General features: G+C 42.9%; 2 protein-coding genes and 1 long non-coding RNA gene across 4 annotated transcripts; 1 reads left to right on the top strand and 2 right to left on the bottom strand.

Moving 5' to 3' along the window:
• Positions 1-1,712: 1,712 nt before the first annotated feature.
• alkbh1 (alkB homolog 1, histone H2A dioxygenase) lies at positions 1,713-10,684 on the bottom strand. Its single transcript, XM_036962443.1, has 6 exons — positions 10,521-10,684; positions 8,806-8,914; positions 6,503-6,665; positions 6,101-6,191; positions 3,172-3,365; positions 1,713-2,353 (listed from the first exon to the last, which is right to left on the bottom strand). The coding sequence occupies exons 1-6, from the start codon at positions 10,656-10,658 to the stop codon at positions 1,891-1,893; spliced, it is 1,158 nt and encodes a 385-aa protein (XP_036818338.1). The 5' UTR covers positions 10,659-10,684; the 3' UTR covers positions 1,713-1,890.
• A 73-nt stretch (positions 10,685-10,757) lies between these two features.
• On the top strand, positions 10,758-13,894 carry LOC110505899 (SRA stem-loop-interacting RNA-binding protein, mitochondrial). The gene is made up of 4 exons (XM_021585373.2): positions 10,758-10,925; positions 11,417-11,475; positions 12,248-12,355; positions 13,426-13,894. The coding sequence occupies exons 1-4, from the start codon at positions 10,862-10,864 to the stop codon at positions 13,495-13,497; spliced, it is 303 nt and encodes a 100-aa protein (XP_021441048.1). The 5' UTR covers positions 10,758-10,861; the 3' UTR covers positions 13,498-13,894.
• On the bottom strand, positions 13,591-19,424 carry LOC118944191. 2 transcript variants are annotated; one of them, XR_005039508.1, is made up of 4 exons: positions 19,029-19,424; positions 18,566-18,638; positions 18,011-18,080; positions 13,591-17,739 (listed from the first exon to the last, which is right to left on the bottom strand). It is a non-coding gene; the product is annotated as an uncharacterized LOC118944191 (long non-coding RNA). The 2 variants fall into 2 exon arrangements; XR_005039507.1 differs by having other exon boundaries at positions 13,591-18,638.
• Between the last annotated feature and the right edge of the window lie 684 nt (positions 19,425-20,108).

Genomic DNA, 20,108 nt, shown 5'->3' with positions numbered 1-20,108 from the left:
ATCAGGGAGTTAACATTAGCCACTTTAGCACCGTGGTGGAAAACGGTGTTTCACAAAAAACAGACGCATATACTTTCCACTGTTTTTTTGTTACGCCTTCTCGCCATTAAATCGAGTTGAGGAGGAAATTGACGTCTTTGCAGCCTGAGTGGAGAATTTATGTACGAACCGGACCGCAGGGTATACAAATGTATCGCATACAAATGCCGTTGGACGGTAAGATGAAACGACTCATTATCGCCATCTGCTGGCCTTCGGGCGAACTCGTCATGTGATATGGGTCAAATGCAGTTCACTTCACTGCTCATTCCAACATTACTTTCTCCATAAATGGACCATGAAGGAAAGACTATTTTTGTTTCCTATTTCGCAGAGACAAACATCACAACCCATTTATAAAAACAATTTTGTTTGCTGTAATTAATGTAGTGAAACTCTGAACTCAACTATAGTTGACTAATAATCACTGCTATAGTATAAACTGTTGGGTTTACAGTAGTACAGAAGAACACACAAAATATCTCACCATGAAACCCAATTTATTCTCACTCTATCAGGTTTCTCTGACCCCTTAAATGAAACACATTCTCAATAGGAGGCCATTAATCCAGTGTTATTCTCCACTGATGCATTTCTCAAGGGGCCGAACAAGTGTGAAGAACTTCAGGTGGCTTCACTGTTACATGACTTCAAACGCGTAGAGAAAAACAAACAATCACTTTTTATAAAAGGAATCACTTTTAATAGGTTTCCAATGAGGGATGTTTATGGTCTGTTTTTGTTGATGCTATTTTCTCTCTCCGTCTCCAGGGCCCAGTTTTTCTAAAACTTTTCATCTGTATGAGAATGTTCTGGGTTCTGTAATCGTCTTTTTTTTTTGTAATCCAGCATCAGATTAAATCGGGGTATTTTTTTTAATCCGGTTTAAAGAAACTAAGTCAGAAAGGATCATTCTGATCCAGATAACCCAGATTCTGTGATCTTGATATGGTGGTTTCAGTGCTTTGAACCGGCCTACACCTTGCCAGCTGACCTCACATAACTCCACTATGACGTCAGTCTGTAACAGCTGACCTCACATAACTCCACTATGACGTCAGTCTGCATACAGTATGTAACAGCTGACCCTCACATAACTCCACTATGATGTCAGTCTGTAACAGCTGACCCTCACATAACTCCACTATGATGTCAGTATGTAACAGCTGACCCTCACATAACTCCACTATGATGTCAGTCTGCATACAGTCTGTAACAGCTGACCCTCCCATAACTCCACTATGATGTCAGTCTGCATACAGTATGTAACAGCTGACCCTCACATAACTCCACTATGTCAGTCTGCATACAGTATGTAACAGCTGACCCTCACATAACTCCACTATGTCAGTCTGCATACAGTATGTAACAGCTGACCCTCACATAACTCCACTATGACGTCAGTCTGCATACAGTCTGTAACAGCTGACCCTCCCATAACTCCACTATGATGTCAGTCTGCATACAGTATGTAACAGCTGACCCTCACATAACTCCACTATGATGCCAGTCTGCATATAGTATGTAACAGCTGACCCTGCATAACTCCACTATGATGTCAGTCTGCAACAGCTGACCCTGCATAACTCCACTATAATGTCGGTCTGCATACAGTCTGTAACAGCTGACCCTGCATAACTCATTTGGTGTAAAATGAAGGAGTCCACAACTTCTTTAAATACAATGTCACATTTATTACAACATCACCATGTGAAATTATCCAGAAATAAATATTCATCATAAGAGGTAACGCTGTCCAGTAGAACTCTTATTATAACGGTCTTCTGGTACTCCTCTTAGACCTGTTAACATTTAACAGTCCATACATGTAACCTCTATTGGTGTGGTGTCTCATGAGTCACTCCTCCTCCTCTTCAGTCCCACATTCTCTCCATCCTGGTTGTCATGGTACCCATCCGTGTGTCCCGCGTCTATTCGTTTGTCTGTCGTGTCCATGGCGGGGAAGGCTTGGCCAGACCCAAGCACCTGTCTGATGGTCATATTCACCCTGGAGGTCTCGATGTACCTGGAGCACACCGCCCAGTCCTCCTCTGATACCGGCTGGATCAGGGTGGCCTCTCCCTGGGTATGGTCCTGTGCGAGTCCCTGGTCTGACCCTGGGCCTAGGCCATCCTCCTCCAGAGAGGGGTGTAAGGGGTCTCCCTTGGGGGCGGGGACAACGCGAGGCACGGCGTGGTAGAGGAGGCGGCTGTGTCCTGACATTACCATGACGTCACCACTGTGCATGTACATGGCGGTGGGCGGGTCTTCTCTCTGAGTTCCACCAAGCAGGAAGACGGCGGATTGGCCGAAACTGAGGTCAATCAACAACAAAAAAGAACAAACAAAAAGAGGAAGACACATATGAGGATAACAACAACAAGACAAACAGGAAATGGTCAATAGCTACTTTCACATGCAGAGTAACACATCCAGAGAGTATTATCAAAAAGTGTCAGGTTGTAATTTAGGATGAATTGAGACAATATTCAATGAGGGAGTTTGATTAAGCTGGCCCGGGTTTTGGATAAGGGAGTTTGATTAAGCTGGCCCGGGTTATGGATAAGGGAGTTTGATTAAGCTGGCCCGGGTTATGGATAAGGGAGTTTGATTAAGCTGGCCCGGGTTATGGATAAGGGAGTTTGATTAAGCTGCCCCGGGTTATGGATAAGTGAGCTTGATTAAGCTGGCCCGGGTTATGGATAAGGGAGTTTGATTAAGCTGGCCCGGGTTATGGCCTGTCACGTGTCCGGGTGAAGCCGGCGTGGGAGGCGCGCCCTGCTCAAATGGAACAGTAATCTGTGCCGCTCGGTCGTATTGTCAACAACGCAGCATTGTACATCTCTTTCCCCCAAAAATCTGTTTGAATTTTCAAACTGGTTTTCTTAGGGAAGGTAGATAAAGCATAAAAAAAGCAAAAGCAATCTCTGTTGCATGTGAACACAGAATCCTACTCATCACTCCATGTGCTTAACCTATGTCAGTTTTGCTTTGAGCCGACTTCGCCATTGGTCAGAACGGGGCACCCGGAAGGCATTCAGGTTCCAAATCGAATGAAATCAACACTAACCAGGTTCACCCACTGAAAGCTGTGGTTGGTGGGTTGGTACAACAAGCCCCTCCTCCACTCACCTGAATGACAGGAGGGGTCTAGTGTGGTCCAGCTCTGATTCGTCTACGTGGATCCCGAGTGACGAATCGGAGCGGTAGTAGTTGAGTATTCCAGCTTCTGCGTTGAACCCAGGAAATCGGCAGGCTGCGGCCACATGGAGGGATATAGAGTGGAGATCTGATGGGAACAGAGTGTAGTGATCTGCTGAGTATGTCTGCAACAGAAAGAAGAGAAGAAGAAAAAAAAAACTAAAACAATATATTCATTCATTTCCATTTCAGGGAAGAATCATAACATCCATGTTGCACAAGCCTTTCAGTGGTCGGTCTCGGAGGTCGGGTCTCGAAGGTCGGTCTCGGAGGTCAGTCGCGGAGGTCGGTCTCGGTCACGGAGGTCGGTCTCGGTCTCGGAGGTCGGTCTCGGTCTCGGAGGTCGGTCTCGGTCTCGGAGGTCGGTCTCGGTCTCGGAGGTCGGTCTCGGAGGTCGGTCACGGAGGTCGGTCACGGAGGTCGGTCTCGGAGATCAGTCTCGGTCACGGAGGTCGGTCTCGGTCACGGAGGTCGGTCTCGGTCACGGAGGTCGGTCTCGGTCACGGAGGTCGGTCTCGGTCACGGAGGTCGGTCTCGGAGGTCAGTCGCGGAGGTCAGTCACGGTCGCGGAGGTCAGCTTCGGGGGTCAGTCGCGGAGGTCAGTCTCGGAGGTCAGTCACGGAGGTCAGTCAGCAAGCCAGAAAGCCAGTCAGCTAGCCAGTCAGCTAGCCAATCAGCTAGCCAGAAAGCCAGTCAGCAAGCCAGACAGCATGGGGAGGGGGGGGCATTATTTCCATTAATAAACAAACAAACTCTATGCATCTCTTCCTGGTTAGTGTTGGGGGCATGCACTCAGCCACACGTGCAATCACAGGATAATCACTGTGCTGCTGTCCTCTAAACACATGGATTAGCTGGGGGGGGGGGGGGGGGGGGGGGGGGGATGCTTAAAATGCAGCGATTGTTGTCAGACATTTGGCAGTGTCGGAGCCAGGATGGGAGCTAATGAATCCGGTGTAAAACTCCTGACTGATTTAAACGGGACAGACGACTAAACACATTGGATGTCATTAGCATATAAACGAGACAGGCAGGCCGCCTGCACAATTACAGATGACCTGACCTGACCTGAAAGGAGAACACCAGGCTAATATGATCCAAAACACCCCTGTGATCTCTCACACACCCACACACACACCTCCTATATTTAAAACACAGAGAACACTACTGTGTACATACAGTATTCATGTCCTGTTTGAAGTGATGACTGTTCCATCTACCGTTGTAACATAATGGAGACTGGTGGTGTGGTGGATGGAGGACATGTTTAGGATCTTTAGCATACGTAACTGGTGCACTGACTGCTGTGGTATCAATGGGACATCGCCTCACTAGTGACGTCATTGTCAGATATGTAAACATGGTATCGTCGAGACATCTATTTAACGATCTACTCTCAATATAAAAGGCTCCTGTCTCACTTTTCTGTGTTTTATGATATAGACAGATGTTATAACTAATAGAAATATGACATTGATAGAGTACTATAAAAAAAAGAAACGTCCTCCCACTGTCAACTGCAAACCGAGAGCGACTCAGCAAACTTAACTTGTGTAAATATTTGTAGGGGGTCAATATTTGTATGAACATAAGATTCAACAACAGACATAAACTGAATAAGTTCCACAGACATGTGACTAACAGAAATTAAATAATGTGTCCCTGAACAAAGGGGGGGGGTCAAAATCAAAAGTAACAGTCAGTATCTGGTGTGGCCACCAGCTGTATTAAGTACTACTAAATAAAGGTTTAAAAAAATATATATATATATATCTTACAAGAACGCTAAAGCTTTGTTGGGGATTAAACGCATCGTCTCGACACTTACATCACAAGAAAGATACGTTTGTTTTGATGCGTGTTAATTTTATTTTTGTGGAATTATTAAAGTGACCAATGATTTTAAGTTTGTGTGTAGCCAGCAGCCTCACGGTGTTAGTGATGGCTGTTTAACAGTCTGATAGACTTGAGATAGAGACTTAAAAAACAACTTCTCGGTCCCAGCTTTGATGCACCTGTACTGACCTCGTGGAATGGATGAACATAACTTTATTTGTTTTATCACAAAATAATTTTTAAAATATCTGATACCTTAAGAAAATGTATACGAGTGAATTCTAAGATTATTTTTGCTGTTGAAATTTTTACAATAAATTGAATATTTGAATTCCTACCAGATTCCCTGAACTCAACTCATTGTCTGTGCCAGTAAAACGTTTTATGTGATATAATTCAGTTAATATCTGGTGGATTAAAACAAATCTAAACATTTGGAGTGTCATCCATTGTCCAACTGTTGCATTTATTAGAATTATTTTTAAAACCTTTTAAAATGTATATGACCGTTGAAAGGTAGAGAGCGAGAACGCTCTACATAAAACCATTAAGATACACCCAGAGTGAGAGAGAGAGTGAGAGAACACGCAACATAAAACCATTAAGATGCACCCATAGTGAGAGAGAGAGATACAGAGAGAGAGAGAGAGAGAGATACAGAGAGAGAGAGATACAGAGAGAGAGAGAGAACGCTCTACATAAAACCATTAAGATGCACCCATAGTGAGAGAGAGAGAGAGAGAACACGCAACATAAAACCATTAAGATGCACCCATAGTGAGAGAGAGAGAGAGATACAGAGAGAGAGAGAGAGAGAGATACAGAGAGAGAGAGATACAGAGAGAGAGAGAGAACGCTCTACATAAAACCATTAAGATGCACCCATAGTGAGAGAGAGAGAGAGATACAGAGAGAGAGAGAGAGAGAGATACAGAGAGAGAGAGATACAGAGAGAGAGAGAGAACGCTCTACATAAAACCATTAAGATGCACCCATAGTGAGAGAGAGACAGACAGAGCTCTACCTTGGTGTCCCAGTTGTAGTGGTAGCCCAGGGTCACCCAGCGAAGCTTCTCCAGCAGTGTCTTGGGCTCCCTGACCCTCGAACCTGTCTTCCTGTGGGGAAATCACACCGGGCTCAGACATCGGCTAAGGGCTAAAAGGAATGCTACCCATTCAAGTCAATTGATTACATTAGACATCCTACCTCTTTCACATGTATCAAACGTTAAATTTAAACCTTCAAGCCTGAGAAAGAGAGAATTATCAAATATAGTCTTTTGACTGAATTGGATCTCTCGGCAAAATCTAAGGTGAAAGTTCCATTCTGATAAATTATTCATTTTTCACTCAAATAATAATGGGAAATAGACACACGACACTCCAGCAGCATGTCCGCTGGTGCTGAAAGTAGTTAGTCTATTTACCGGAGCGCGTCTGCACTCCTCCCCCAGATGTCTTGTGTTTCCGTGGGTGCCATGTGCATGTCCAGGTTACACACGTTGGGTTTCTGTGGGTAGTTCTTCAGACACTGTCTCACCCAGTGCTGCTGGGAGCCTGGCAGGAACGGGTTGGATATAAAGATGAACCCTGGAGGGGGGGGTGGGGGAGGACACAGGGATTACTACATTCAATTCAATACAACTTTATTGATCCCCTCAAGGGCCAGGAAGGTACATTAACAACAGATTAGGGGGTTGTCGAGACTAGTGGTGTACTGGAGGTCAAACATCACGAGCATTTACCTAGCCTGACACGCCCATCCACATAGCTCCAGCCAAACGCCACATCCACTAGTGTTTTTTCTGCACAATGAGTCCGGGATTACTACATTCAATACAACTTTATTCCACCTTTTGTGGAAAAATGCATTTGAAAGTATAGGGAGCGTTACTTTACTCACTGCGAATGGCAATCAGCACTTAAACCCACATTTTTTATATATCATTGGTGAACATTTATCTATAAAAAGTAGCATCTTACATACTGACTAGGGCTAGTTAAAAGGTAACATTTCTGCTATATGGACAGCTTATACATTGCTCAAAAAAATAAAGGGAACACTTAAACAACACAATGTAACTCCAAGTCAATCATACTTCTGTGAAATCAAACTGTCCACTTAGGAAGCAACACTGATTGACAATACATTTCACATGCTGTTGTGCAAATGGAATAGACAACAGGTGGAAATTATAGGCAATTAGCAAGACACCTCCAATAAAGGAGTGGTTCTGCAGGTGGTGACCACAGACCACTTCTCAGTTCCTATGCTTCCTGGCTGATGTTTTGGTCACTTTTGAATGCTGGCGGTGCTTTCACTCTAGTGGTAGCATGAGACGGAGTCTACAACCCACACAAGTGGCTCAGGTAGTGCAGCTCATCCAGGATGGCGAGCTGTGGCAAGAAGGTTTGCTGTGTCTGTCAGCGTAGTGTCCAGAGCATGGAGGCGCTACCAGGAGACAGGCCAGTACATCAGGAGACGTGGAGGAGGCCAACAACCCAGCAGCAGGATCGCTACCTCCGCCTTTGTGCAAGGAGGTGCAGGAGGAGCACTGCCAGAGCCCTGCAAAATGACCTCCAGCAGGCCACAAATGTGCATGTGTCTAATCAAACGGTCAGAAACAGACTCCATGAGGGTGATATGAGGGCCCGACATCCACGGGTGGGGGTTGTGCTTACAGCCCAACACCATGCAGGACGTTTGGCATTTGCCAGAGAACACCAAGATTGGCAAATTCACCTGTGCTCTTCACAGATGAAAACAGGTTCACACTGAGCACGTGACAGACGTGACAGAGTCTGGAGACGCCGTGGAGAACGTTCTGCTGCCTGCAACATCCTCCAGCATGACCGGTTTGGCGGTGGATCAGTCATGGTGTGGGGTGGCATTTCTTTGGGGGGCCGCACAGCCCTCCATGTGCTCGCCAGAGGTAGCCTGACTGCCATTAGGTACCGAGATGAGAACCTCAGACCCCTTGGGAGACCATATGCTGGTGCGGTTGGCCCTGGGTTCCTCCTAATGCAAGACAATGCTAGACCTCATGTGGCTGGAGTGTGTCAGTAGTTCCTGCAAGAGGAAGGCATTGATGCTATGGACTGGCCCGCCCATGCCCAGGCGTTGTAGGGAGGTCATACAGGCACGTGGAGGCCACACACACTACTGAGCCTCATTTTGACTTGTTTTAAGGACATTGCATCAAAGTTGGATCAGCCTGTAGTGTGGTTTTCCACTTTAATTTTGAGTGTGACTCCAAATCCAGACCTCCATGGGTTGATAAATTTGATTTCCATTGATAATTTGTGTGATTTTGTTGTCAGCACATTCAACTATGTAAAGAAAAAAGTATTTAATAAGAATATTTCATTCATTCAGATCTAGGATGTGTTATTTTAGTGTTCCCTTTATTTTTTTGAGCAGTGTATGTATATAAGCAAGTACTTCATATCAGTGGAGGCTGCTGAAGGGAGGACGGCTCATACTAATGGCTGTTTTGATGTATTTTACACCATTCCACTCCAGCCATTACCACAAGCTCGTCCTCCTTAATTAAAGGTGTCACCAACCCCCTGTACTACATATCTGAATCAGTTCAGACAGGAGTCAAGACTAATAGTATTAGAACATGTGTTACCCATCATGGTCCTGGAGAGTTAAAATGATGTTCAGGATTATGTTACAGCTCAGCATAAAAAAAATAAAAAAAACTCCACTAGCCTAATATCCTACCTGGATAACCGTGCAAGCCAAAGGCTGTCCAGTCTCTGATGGGACGAAGGCCTGCCCTCCTGGCCTCAGCATCACTCACTGCAGCTGGGTTCAGTTCGGTGGGAAAGACCTGTCAATCACCATCACATCGTTTCATTTGATTAATCACATCAACCAGAGTTCATAGTGGGCGTACACACACACACACACACACACACACACAACCGTTCAAAAGTTTGTGGCCACTTAGAAATGTCCTTGTTTTTGAAAGAAAAGCACATTTTTTTATCCATTAAAATAACATCAAATTGATCAGAAATACAGTGTAGACATTTTTAATGTTGTAAATGACTATTGTAGCTGGAAACGGCTGATTTTTAATGGAATATCTACATTGGCCCATTATCAGCAACCATCACTCCTGTGTTCCAATTGCACGTTTTGTTAGCTAATCCAAGTTTATCATTTTAAAAGGCTAATTGATCATTAGAAAACCCTTTTGCTAATATGCTGGCACAGATGAAAACGTTTGCCCTGATTAAAGAAGCAATAAAACTGGCCTTCTTTAGACTAGTTGAGCATCTGGAGCATCAGCATTTGTGGGTTCAATTACAGGCTCAAAATGGCCAGCAACAAAAGCACTTTCTTCTGAAACTCGTCAGTCTATTCTTGTTCTGAGAAATGAAGGCTATTCCTTGTGAGAAATTGCCAAGAAACTGAAGATCTCGTACAACGCTGTGTACATCCTCCCTTCACAGAACAGTACAAACTAGTTCAATAAAAAATAACGGGCTCTAACCAAAATAGAAAGAGTGGGAGGCCCCGGTGCACAACTGGTCAAGCGTCCAAGTACATTTGAGTGTCTAGTTTGAGAAACAGACGCCACACAAGTCCTCAACTGGCAGCTTCATTAAATAGTACCCCTAAAACACCAGTCTCAACGTCAACAGTGAAGAGGCGACTCCGGGATGTGGATTTAGAGGTGGATGTCCATCAAGGCAGCCCCCCCCCGCACTTCTCTGATTCAGAGGGGCTGGGTTAAATGCATTCAGTTGTACAACTGACTAGGTATCCCCCTTTCTCTAATAAACTGTATTATTTCCCGAGAAGTCGTAGTGGGAAGACCACACACACCACAGCGTCGCGTGACTCCAAGTTTACATCGGTATGATGGTTATATATAGTTTACACTGACATATCTCGCACAATTTGTTTTACCGTAAAAAAAACATTTTTCGAAAGTATTTTGTTGTGTCAACATTTTCAAAGTTTACCGACATGTTCTGTTTCCATCAAGCCTGTCATTACATTTGTATCTGACTTGCATAAAACGGTTGGAGACTGGTTACTGACTGAAGCAGTTTGCAAAGTGGAAGATGATTACTCTGAAAATGACTTTTTATTTCGTCGAAATTGAAAGACCCGTGATTGTGTTTTAGTTGTTTCTGAAAATCTGAATCTAATCGCAGTTGTTTTGCTGTTAAGTTCTCTAATAAAACGAACAACAAATGGCGAGTGACACGCCCACGCAAAAGTGGTAAATGCACTGCAATTTATCAGAGTTGACTTCGTATGACAGCACATTAATTCACGTTCTAGGTGTTAATTGTATATCAAAAGGAAATCTGGTAGTATTTTCGAACTAGTTAGCTACAGCCAGTAGTATTATACCAGGAAGTTTGTCTGTTTACACATCAATATTTTGTTGTTAGCTAGCTATATTTGGAAACGCTCACCTTCTCATGTTTCACAATTTTCGAGAAGTCAATGACATCCCTGAGATCTGGCGGAGGATTTCTTCGCTTGTAAAATTTGAACAATTTTCTAAATGCATCTTCTCCATGCTCCACCACGGAGGCCGCCATCTTTGTCATCACTAAAATTACCTTTCAACTCTAAAATGTACACAAAAAAAATAAGCAAAACATTAAAAAGCATAGCATGTTAAATATGTAAAGTAAAGCTTTGCTTTTAGTGATTTTAAGTCCATATTTGAAAAATGAACAGTTAAATAACACCGGTCACGTGACTCGGGTCAAAGGTAACTTCTAGCTAGTTAGCTTTCCAAGGACGCAACATGGCATCGTCTAAGAAGGTTTTTGAGGTGTTTGTGTCTAAAATACCATGGACCATTGCAAGCAGTAAGCATGCTTATATATATATATATATATATATATATATATATATATATATATATATTGTAAACAAAATTACTGTATGTTGGCTATTTTATGCTAGGCTATGAGCTTTTGTAGGCGTCTTTATACATCATGCTGTGTGACTGCTGCCTTGACATTGCTGCTAGCCAAGCTCACTAGCTAACTATGTGTGGCTGCGTCTTTCAGCTAACCTTATTTTAATCAACCTTTCTATCTTTTTTTTCTTTTTTTCTCATCAATGCTCATTTGACATTGTCGTTGTGCCGATTACTAAGTTGTGGGGCTTATTGCAGCCTAATGATGTGGGCAATGTATGTCAATGAGATAGTTGGCATCAGCTGGCTAGCTAAACCATCAGTGTCTGTGTGTATAGTCAAAGATTAAGACCACGTCCTCTCTAGTACAGTCATTTGCACTATAGATTAGTACAGTGGGAGAACATACAGTATAACATCCTGTCATTATTTTTTCAGAGGACATGAAGGAGTACTTTGGGCAGTTCGGGCAAGTCAAGAAATGCCTACTTCCTTTTGTAAGTACACCTTTTAACAGATTGTTTAATAAGTGAGAAACCCAGCCCTCTGATATCACAATGTGTATCTTCATTCATTAGCTGCCAAAAGTAAAGGAAACGCACTAGTAAATAAGCAATTGACATCCCATCAAGCAATGTATAAAAATGCCCAGTTGCCCATGATGTTGGCTAGAAGAAGAGATCTGTGACTTTGTGTGTGGTGTCAGTTGAACACTTATGGGAGATTCTGGAGAGGCACCTGCGACAGAGTTTTCCACCATCATCAACAAAACACCAAATGATGGAATTTCTCATGGAAGAATGGTGTCGCATCCCTCCGATAGAGTTCCAGACACTTGTAGAATCTATGCCAGGGTTCATTGAAGCTGTTCTGACTCCTGATGGCCCAACGACCTATTAAGACACTTTAAGTTGGTGTTTCCTTTATTTTGGCAGTTACCGGTATATCAAATCAAAATCAAATTTATTTATATAGCCCTTTGTACATCAGCTGATATCTCAAAAGTGCTGTACAGAAACCCAGCCTAAAACCCCAAACAGCATGCAATGCAGGTGTAGAAGCACGGTGGCTAGGAAACTCCCTAGAAAGGCCAAAACCTAGAGAGGAACCAGGCTATGTGGGGTGGCCAGTCCTCTTCTGGCTGTGCCGGGTGGAGATTATAACAGAACATGGCCAAGATGTTCAAATGTTCATAAATGACCAGCATGGTCCAATAATAATATATACCACAACCTCTATATTCACCTCACGATGTCTATCTTCTAACAGGACAAGGAGACAGGATTCCACAGAGGCTTCTGCTGGATCGGCTATACGTCCGAGGAAGGCCTGCACAATGCTCTCCAGAAAGACCAACACATGCTGGAGGGAGCCACGGTATAGTTTGTTAGCTCATGTCATACCCTGAACTGGGGTGTGTTCACTTGGAACCCAAACCAAATGGATATAAACAGAAGCAAATGGAATTAAACATGTAGGGACCAACCTCAGTTCCTACCAATAGAAACTTGTTTTTGTTGGCAAAACATATGTTTGGAGTAAACTGTTACCGTTGCAAAACATTTTGCAACTGTTTGCTACAGTGTTTGCCTAATGAAAACACCCCTGTTGTTGTTGACTGAAATGTGACTGAAATGTGTTGACTGTTGTATTCTTAGTATGGAATATGTTGATTTTCTCCATTCTAGTTTGAAAGCTAACGTCAGTCTCTAACATCAGTGGTCTGAAATCAAATACATCCCATCAGGCAGTGTGATATCACTCCCCTTATTAAGGGAATTACCATGTCCTTAACCCCTTAGAGTCTATTTCCATGGACCCATGGAAATCTAATTATTATAACACAAATCCTTCAGTTTTAAGGTAGAGAGACCTTGTTTTTTTTGTTGCATCAGATGCATCTCAATCCACCGATGTTGCACTTCCGCATCTGCGGTCAAAGAGCTAGAGCGGTGTTTGTCAGACCGTGAGACACCATGAAACATCGGTCTTCTCACACCTGTAGCGACTGAAGTTTGGGCTACACACTAGTATGGCCCTTCTCTAGGATGCCCACAGGCCTCACAAGACTCATCTGAAGGTCCCCCGGGAACCAGTTTGAGACAATTTTTAGACAATTTAGGGGTTAAAAAAAAAAAAAAAAAATATTCTGATTTTTCTTTTATCTTTCAGATATAGGATAGACACTTCAGAACAAACTTCTTTAGATTTTATTTTGGGACTGTTGTTCCATATAGTGAGTCTGTTATTCAATTAGTTTGTTTGGCTAATAGCAGTAAGTCCAAATTAAAAATGTTCACTTAAAAAAACAATCAAATAGCTAAATGATCCTTGGTATGATCTTTAAACAATTCCCCAAAATGTTGTAGAACCCCCCCACAGGCAAGACTGTAGATGGTTTTAAACAAGCTAAACACGTATTCCTCTCTTCCGTCATCTCCTTTCAGCTTCAAGTTCAAAGAAACAGGAAAGTGTTTGCGGGACAGAAGACAAACAAAGAGGTGGTGGAGGGATGGTGAAGGGTGTGCGTTTTGTACCATGTTTGTGTGTGTATATGAGAGGGTGTATTAAATACCTTTAAATAGAAACAGAACTAGGCCATTCAACATTTGTTTTTCATAGTCTTCATATTTTATTGTAATTTGTCAAAAGAAAGAATCATGATTACTGTCTGTTTTGCATGTTGACAAAATGGTTGAAGGGAGAAGTGTGTTCCTTTTGGCACCCTGCCAGTAACTGCATATTAAGACACGACGAGGATGATGATGGCAGGATCTCTTATTGTGCTTCTATCATGATTATTGATGGCTGCTTTACACAACCTCTGCATATGTCTGTATTAAACTATGACTAGGCTTATCACTTTTCTCAATGTCGGGCATCACACTTCACTTAATAAAAATGACTGATTTACAACTTAGTTTCTCATTCCTTTCTTTTTGTGTGTGTGGGTTTAATCTGAGTGTCAGTACATTTCAGAGGTGTGGACTCGAGTCACATGACTTGGACTCGAGTCACAAATAAGATGACTTGCAACTCGACTTTGACACCAATGACTCGTGACTTGACTTGGACTTGAGCCTTATGACTCGATCTGACTTGATATCCTCCCCAAACCCAAATATAAAAAAAGACGCAATTTAAAAAAAAGTGTTTAGCGCATCAACTCTCCATTTAACAGAGAAGTTTGAATCGGACAGCAGCCAATCAAATTGTGCCAGCGGAGAAAAAGTTGTGCGTGGCAATACAGAGGAACGTCTGCGGGTGAATTCAGATTGAGCCATTGGAAAGATGATACCCAAAATTATTATTTTCGGATATACAGACTACACTGTAGTCAACAGAAAACGGATTGCAACTTGCAAAACATGCGGGAAAAAAATTACAGATGGAGGCGCAACAACTTCCAACTTTGTTCGACATTTGAAGCTGCACAAAGAACGGTAAGTCGTGGCTAATATATAGCCGGCAGCTAAATATAACTGCTAGTATAGCATGTAGGCTAACGTAACGTTAAATCAATGAGCCTCCACAGAGGTCAGCCAGTGCGGGAACGTGATCTTTGCACCCAAGATTGTGCTTCTGCCCCGCTCAATTATTTTTTTAATGTGTTTACAGATTTGAACAATACCAGATGAACAAAAGTGTCACAAGTGAACCACAACAGTCTCCAATCTCACAGTTCATGGAGACCCGTGTAGGGCAGTACAGCATGAATCATCCACAGCAGAAAGCTATCAACAATGCAATACTGTCCGACCTGGTTATCGATTGCAACTTGCCTCTGTCTGTTGTGGAAAACAAGAGTTTTCGTCACTTTCTGTCAGTGGTTGACAGTAAGTACAGCCCAGTGTGTTGTAGAACATTGACATCAAAAGTAGAGAACCTCGCTACAGAGAGACGTTCAAAACTGAAAACTCAGTTGAGCAACACAGACCATGTTTCAGTCACAGTGGACATTTGGTCTGACCGAAAGATGAGGGGGTTCCTTGGTGTCACTGTGCACTGTATGGAGAAAGATGGAGAGAGGCTACAGCTCAAATCCAATCTCTTGTGACAGCGTCAAAGGCCCACACATGGCCGAAAGAATCTGTGAGCAATTTGAGGCCATATGTGGTGAGTACGGGATCAAAGATAAATTGGACTATATCATTAGTGACAATGCTGCCAACATGAGAAAAGCATTCACGGTGTGCTTCCCCATTGAACAAGAAGATGAAGTACATGACGAAGATCACCTTGATGACCCAGAGCTCTGGAATGACCTAACCCTGGAACACCAGCAAACAGTGGATGCTGCTATTGCAAAAAAACAGTGCTTGCAGTGTTTTGCCCACACTCTCCAGCTGGTGGTGGGAGATGGCTTGAAAGAAACAAAAGTGATGACTCCTTCTCTTTCAAAGTTATCAAAAATCAGCTCACTGCTACATACAAACACAACATTCAGAGAGGTGTTTGAGGCTGAATTTGGGGAAAGAGGCATTCCTGCTGCTGTCAACACAAGCTGGAACTCTACACTGAAACAAGTGAAGGCAGTTATCCAATGTGACCATCGAAAGCTCAGTCATGTTCTAGAAAAGGCTGGGCACAAGGAGTTGTTGTTCACCGTACGGGAGTGGAATAAGATGAAGGAGTTGGTGGACATCCTGAAGCCATTTGGAGAAGCAACAGATATGACACAGGGGGAGAAGATCGTCACAATCAGTTCTGTTGTTCCCTCGGTCCTGTCCCTGAATCACCACCTGGAGCAGCGGAAGCCTCAAGTCCATTTCCTGAGCGGCCTGGTCAGAAGTCTCCAGGCATCCCTGAACAAAAGATTTCTTGGAATCTTCATCAATGTGAAAATGGCCAGGACACAAGATGGAATCACTGCCCCATTTTCAGATCCAGTCTACCTCAAAGCAGCTGCCTTGGATCCGGCTTTTTCTCTGATGTGGGTGGAGCACCATGTGCTGGTCAAGGAGGAGGTCAAGGAGGAGGTGGCACAAAGAGTGAAAGGTAAATATTGAGTTTAATGTAACTTTTTCTCAATTTAATCCAATTGACTGCAACAATAATACTTTTTCAATTTAACCCACTGCATCACCAATACTCTAATACCGGCCTTTTTTGGTTCTGCTATGCTTTCACATGTTTTGCCAGAACTGATTCTGGAAGATGCTACAGGGACTGAGCAAGCTGTGCCTCTTGTTGACGAGAAAGAGCGAGAGGACCATAGTCTTGGACAAGAAGATGGGCTGTTTGCAGCATACTGTAAGAGGCAGAAGAAAGCTGTTGGGACCACTCCAGCACTACAACTAAGTCATTACCTTGACATATGCGAAGGACAGAATGCCCTCTTGTTCTGGGCAATGAACAGGAAGGCTCTTCCTTCACTGTCCCGAGTGGCCATCAGGGTCTTGGCAGTGCCTGCCTCCAGTGCCCCGGTAGAGCGTGTCTTCAGCCATGGTGGCATCATACTGCGACCTCATCGTGCACAAATGACTGACAGACTTTTATCGAATTTGGTCTTTTGCAAATGCAATGCATCATAGGACCCTGAGATAAGAGACAAAAAAATGAAACTATGCATTACACACACAGTCTCCATGTTCAGGTTTTATCTCCCATCTTTGGGATCTGTATTGTATTGTTTGTTCAAATTGTAGGCCTACTTGAAGTTCAGTATCGGTTGTTTTGATGTACCTTTTTTAATAAATAATTGTAACTTTATGGCAGGATTGTTTTAAGTGTATAGAGTATATCTGGAGAGAGCACTATAATATTTAGTTTTTGTCATATGGCGTAGTCTGTCACATGGCTACCCATGGAAATAAAGTTTAATTGGAAATATATTTTTAGAAGCATTCATGATTTGCATAAATGTAATATACTATTACTCATTAAATATGAAATGGTATTACATTTGGTGAAGAGCACATTTTGTTTAGGACTCAACTCAAAGTTTAGGACTTGCCTGTCTTGACTTGGGACTTGAGTGCTAAGACTTGAGACTTACTTGTGACTTGTAAAACAATGACTTGGTCCCACCTCGACATTTCAGTAATTTCTTAAATATAACATTTGACTGCTTGATATTGAAGTTAGGGCAATAGGTCATGTTTATTTTTACATATACCCCAGTTCACTGTGCTGGGAGTAGGATCTTCGTCAAACTTTAAAGACAAATCCACCTTTCTCTCTCTTCTGCTGCCAGTATAGGTGTCTAATGGAGACGGTATCTAACTCCTCTCTCCTGGAACTTCATAAAAGTGTGTACAAAATACCAAAACATGCATGTTGCCATTTATAAAAATGTAACTTGGCGTGAGAACGTTCTTAGTTTCATGCAAACGTTAGACCATGCGTACGCACAAGTCCTTATGGTTGAAGTATTGCATTGTAAGCAGCCCTAGTATTTTGTGTAAAGAAAACAATAACAGGTGAATATAACAAGATGCAATTATTTGCCATTTTTGCTTTCTTAAAAATAGAAATATGCAGACAATGACAGACAAAACATTAAGAACACCTTCCTAATATTGAGTTGCACCCCCTTTTTGGTCTTCAGAACAACCTCAATTCATCGGGGCGTGGACTCTACAAGGTGTGGAAAGTGTGCCGCAGGGATGCTGGCCCATGTTGACTCCGATGCTTCCCACAGTTGTGTCAAGTTCTACAGATGTCCTTTGGTACCCACGGGACACTGTTGTGATTAAACCCAGCAGCGTTGCAGTTCTTGACACACTCAAACCGGTGTGCCTGGCATCTACGATCATAACCTGTTAAAAGGCACTTAAAATATTTAGTCTTGACCATTCACCCTCTGAACGGCACACATCCACGATTCATGTCTCAATTGTCGAGGTTTAAAAAAAATATATTCTTTAAGCTGTCGTCCCTTCATATACACTGATTGAAGTGGATTTAAGTGACATCAATAAGAGATCATAGCCTTTCACCTGGTCAGTCTGTCATGGAAAGAGCATATGTGCTTAATGTTTTGTACAGTGAGTGTATAAATGCACACAAATATTAACAAACACATCCTACCTGTCCTCTCACAATGTGAGCAGTGTCTGGTGGACTCAGTACCAGGGATCATCTGTCCACACAACAGAAACTTACCAGAAATACAATAATCACACATGAAATGTTAATAGTTTGTTACATGTCCAGCGTATGTCCATGTGGTAACCTGCAGAGCCCAGCCACTGCTGAGGGGTGTATTGTCCCTGGTTGTCACACTGCAGGGTGAAGTCTCCAATCAAGTTAAGCCCCCGCAACATCTCTAGCAATCTCACAGGGGGTCTGGCGTCACTCCATGCACACAGGTAACTGTACTATACATAACATTCATTGCTGGACGTACATTCTGGAAGCTTTGGGCTGCGCCATCCTATTCCTTATATAGTGCACTACGTTACAGCAGTGCCCTATGGGCCCTGGTCAAAAGTAGGGCACTATGTAGGGAATAGGCTGACATTATAGATGCGACCTAGGTCTCCCTCAAAAAAGTGATACAAAGGATTTCCTCTGTAAATAAATACAAATTGTGGTTATAATTTAACTTAAAATGATCTCGGAATACAATGGAATGTATTTTACCTGTCAGTGTTCCGAGCAGAACAACAGCGGGGAGAAGCAGTGATAGGGTCATGGTGTCCATGGTAACAGTCTCCTGGCAATAACAAAGGGGAACAATGCATCTAAAGGATATACTAGTCAGTAGATCACCGAAACAGAGGTTGAAGGTGCTCTTTGGTTCAGGTGTTATTGGACAATGTTACGCACGCCTCTTGGGAGGGGGGGGGGACGCAACAACCTGCTACACGCAACTCCTTGTGGAGTGAAAGAGGTATGTGATTGTAGGTGCGGGTAAGGATGACAGAGGCAGAGAATATTACCGGTTACAGGGAATTTATTCTTCCTTCACACAGTAATTTGGGGAAAAGGGGCTAGACAGAACAAAAATAAAGAAAGTAAAAGTTAGAGCCCCCTCTCCTACCTTATTCTTAATGCCACCTGGCACGCTAACCAAAATACAGGGGGTGATCCGCTCAGGTCTTACCAAGTGTGCATAGACAGTACATATGACGGGTATATGCATGCTCACAGGCCTCTTGCCTAAACACTCCCAAGGTGCCTTCCCCCCCCTGGGAACAAAAACAGAATAATTACTAACTTAAAGTGAACAATTTCAATAATAACAAACACAGTCCTTTTGGCATACACATACCTCAGCAGGACCGGCTACAAAATCCTTTACAAAACCTGTCTCTGAGCAACAACCAACACAGGACATCAAAAAAAAAAAAAAGCTCTCTCTCCTAACAAAGGAACACTGGCTTTTCAAGCTGCAGGAGTCGGTAATTGCAGACAGCTGTATCCCCTGACGAGAGGGTGGGGTCAGAGCCCCAATCGTCGATGGGGCCGACCAATCAGCTGCTTCAAATCCAGGAAGCCATTTCCTGAAACATACACATACAAACACATACAAACTCAAAACAGAAACTGGGGAACGTAACAGACAACAAGGAAAGAGGGAAATAGATCAATTGACCTCATTTGGATTTCCTGGTTAAATATTAAAACACAGTTTCAAGTTTTAATGTTACTGTTTTAAGTACAGTGAAATGTCTTTCTTGCAATCTCCAAACTCAACAATGCAGTAATCAATATTAATGTTGACCCTAAAAATAACAGAACAAACAGAACAAAAACAAGAAATGCAATGACCAGTACCCAAATCAGGACCTTACATTCTTACTGATCGTGTTGTGCTATAGTTAGTAGTGTATATGGACTCATCCCTGTGGTCTGCAGTCGTCTACGTCACACTCCTTTTCTTCAATCAAAACGGACTCTCGTCTCTGAGAGACACCACCTTAACAACCATTGCCTGATCAGCAACACCCCCAATAACAGAGAACATATTATAGAATAAAGACCCGGACTCTATCCTGTCCTATGAAACATCACAATAAAGACCCGGACTCTATCCTGTCCTATGAAACATCACAATAAAGACCCAGACTTTATCCTGTCCTATGAAACATCACAATAAAGACCCAGACTTTATCCTGTCCTATGAAACATCACAATAAAGACCCAGACTTTATCCTGTCCTATGAAACATCACAATAAAGAC

Source organism: Oncorhynchus mykiss, chromosome 25 (assembly GCF_013265735.2).
Source record: "Oncorhynchus mykiss isolate Arlee chromosome 25, USDA_OmykA_1.1, whole genome shotgun sequence".
Classification (NCBI taxonomy): domain Eukaryota; kingdom Metazoa; phylum Chordata; class Actinopteri; order Salmoniformes; family Salmonidae; genus Oncorhynchus; species Oncorhynchus mykiss.
This window is presented reverse-complemented; position numbering and strand designations above follow the sequence as displayed.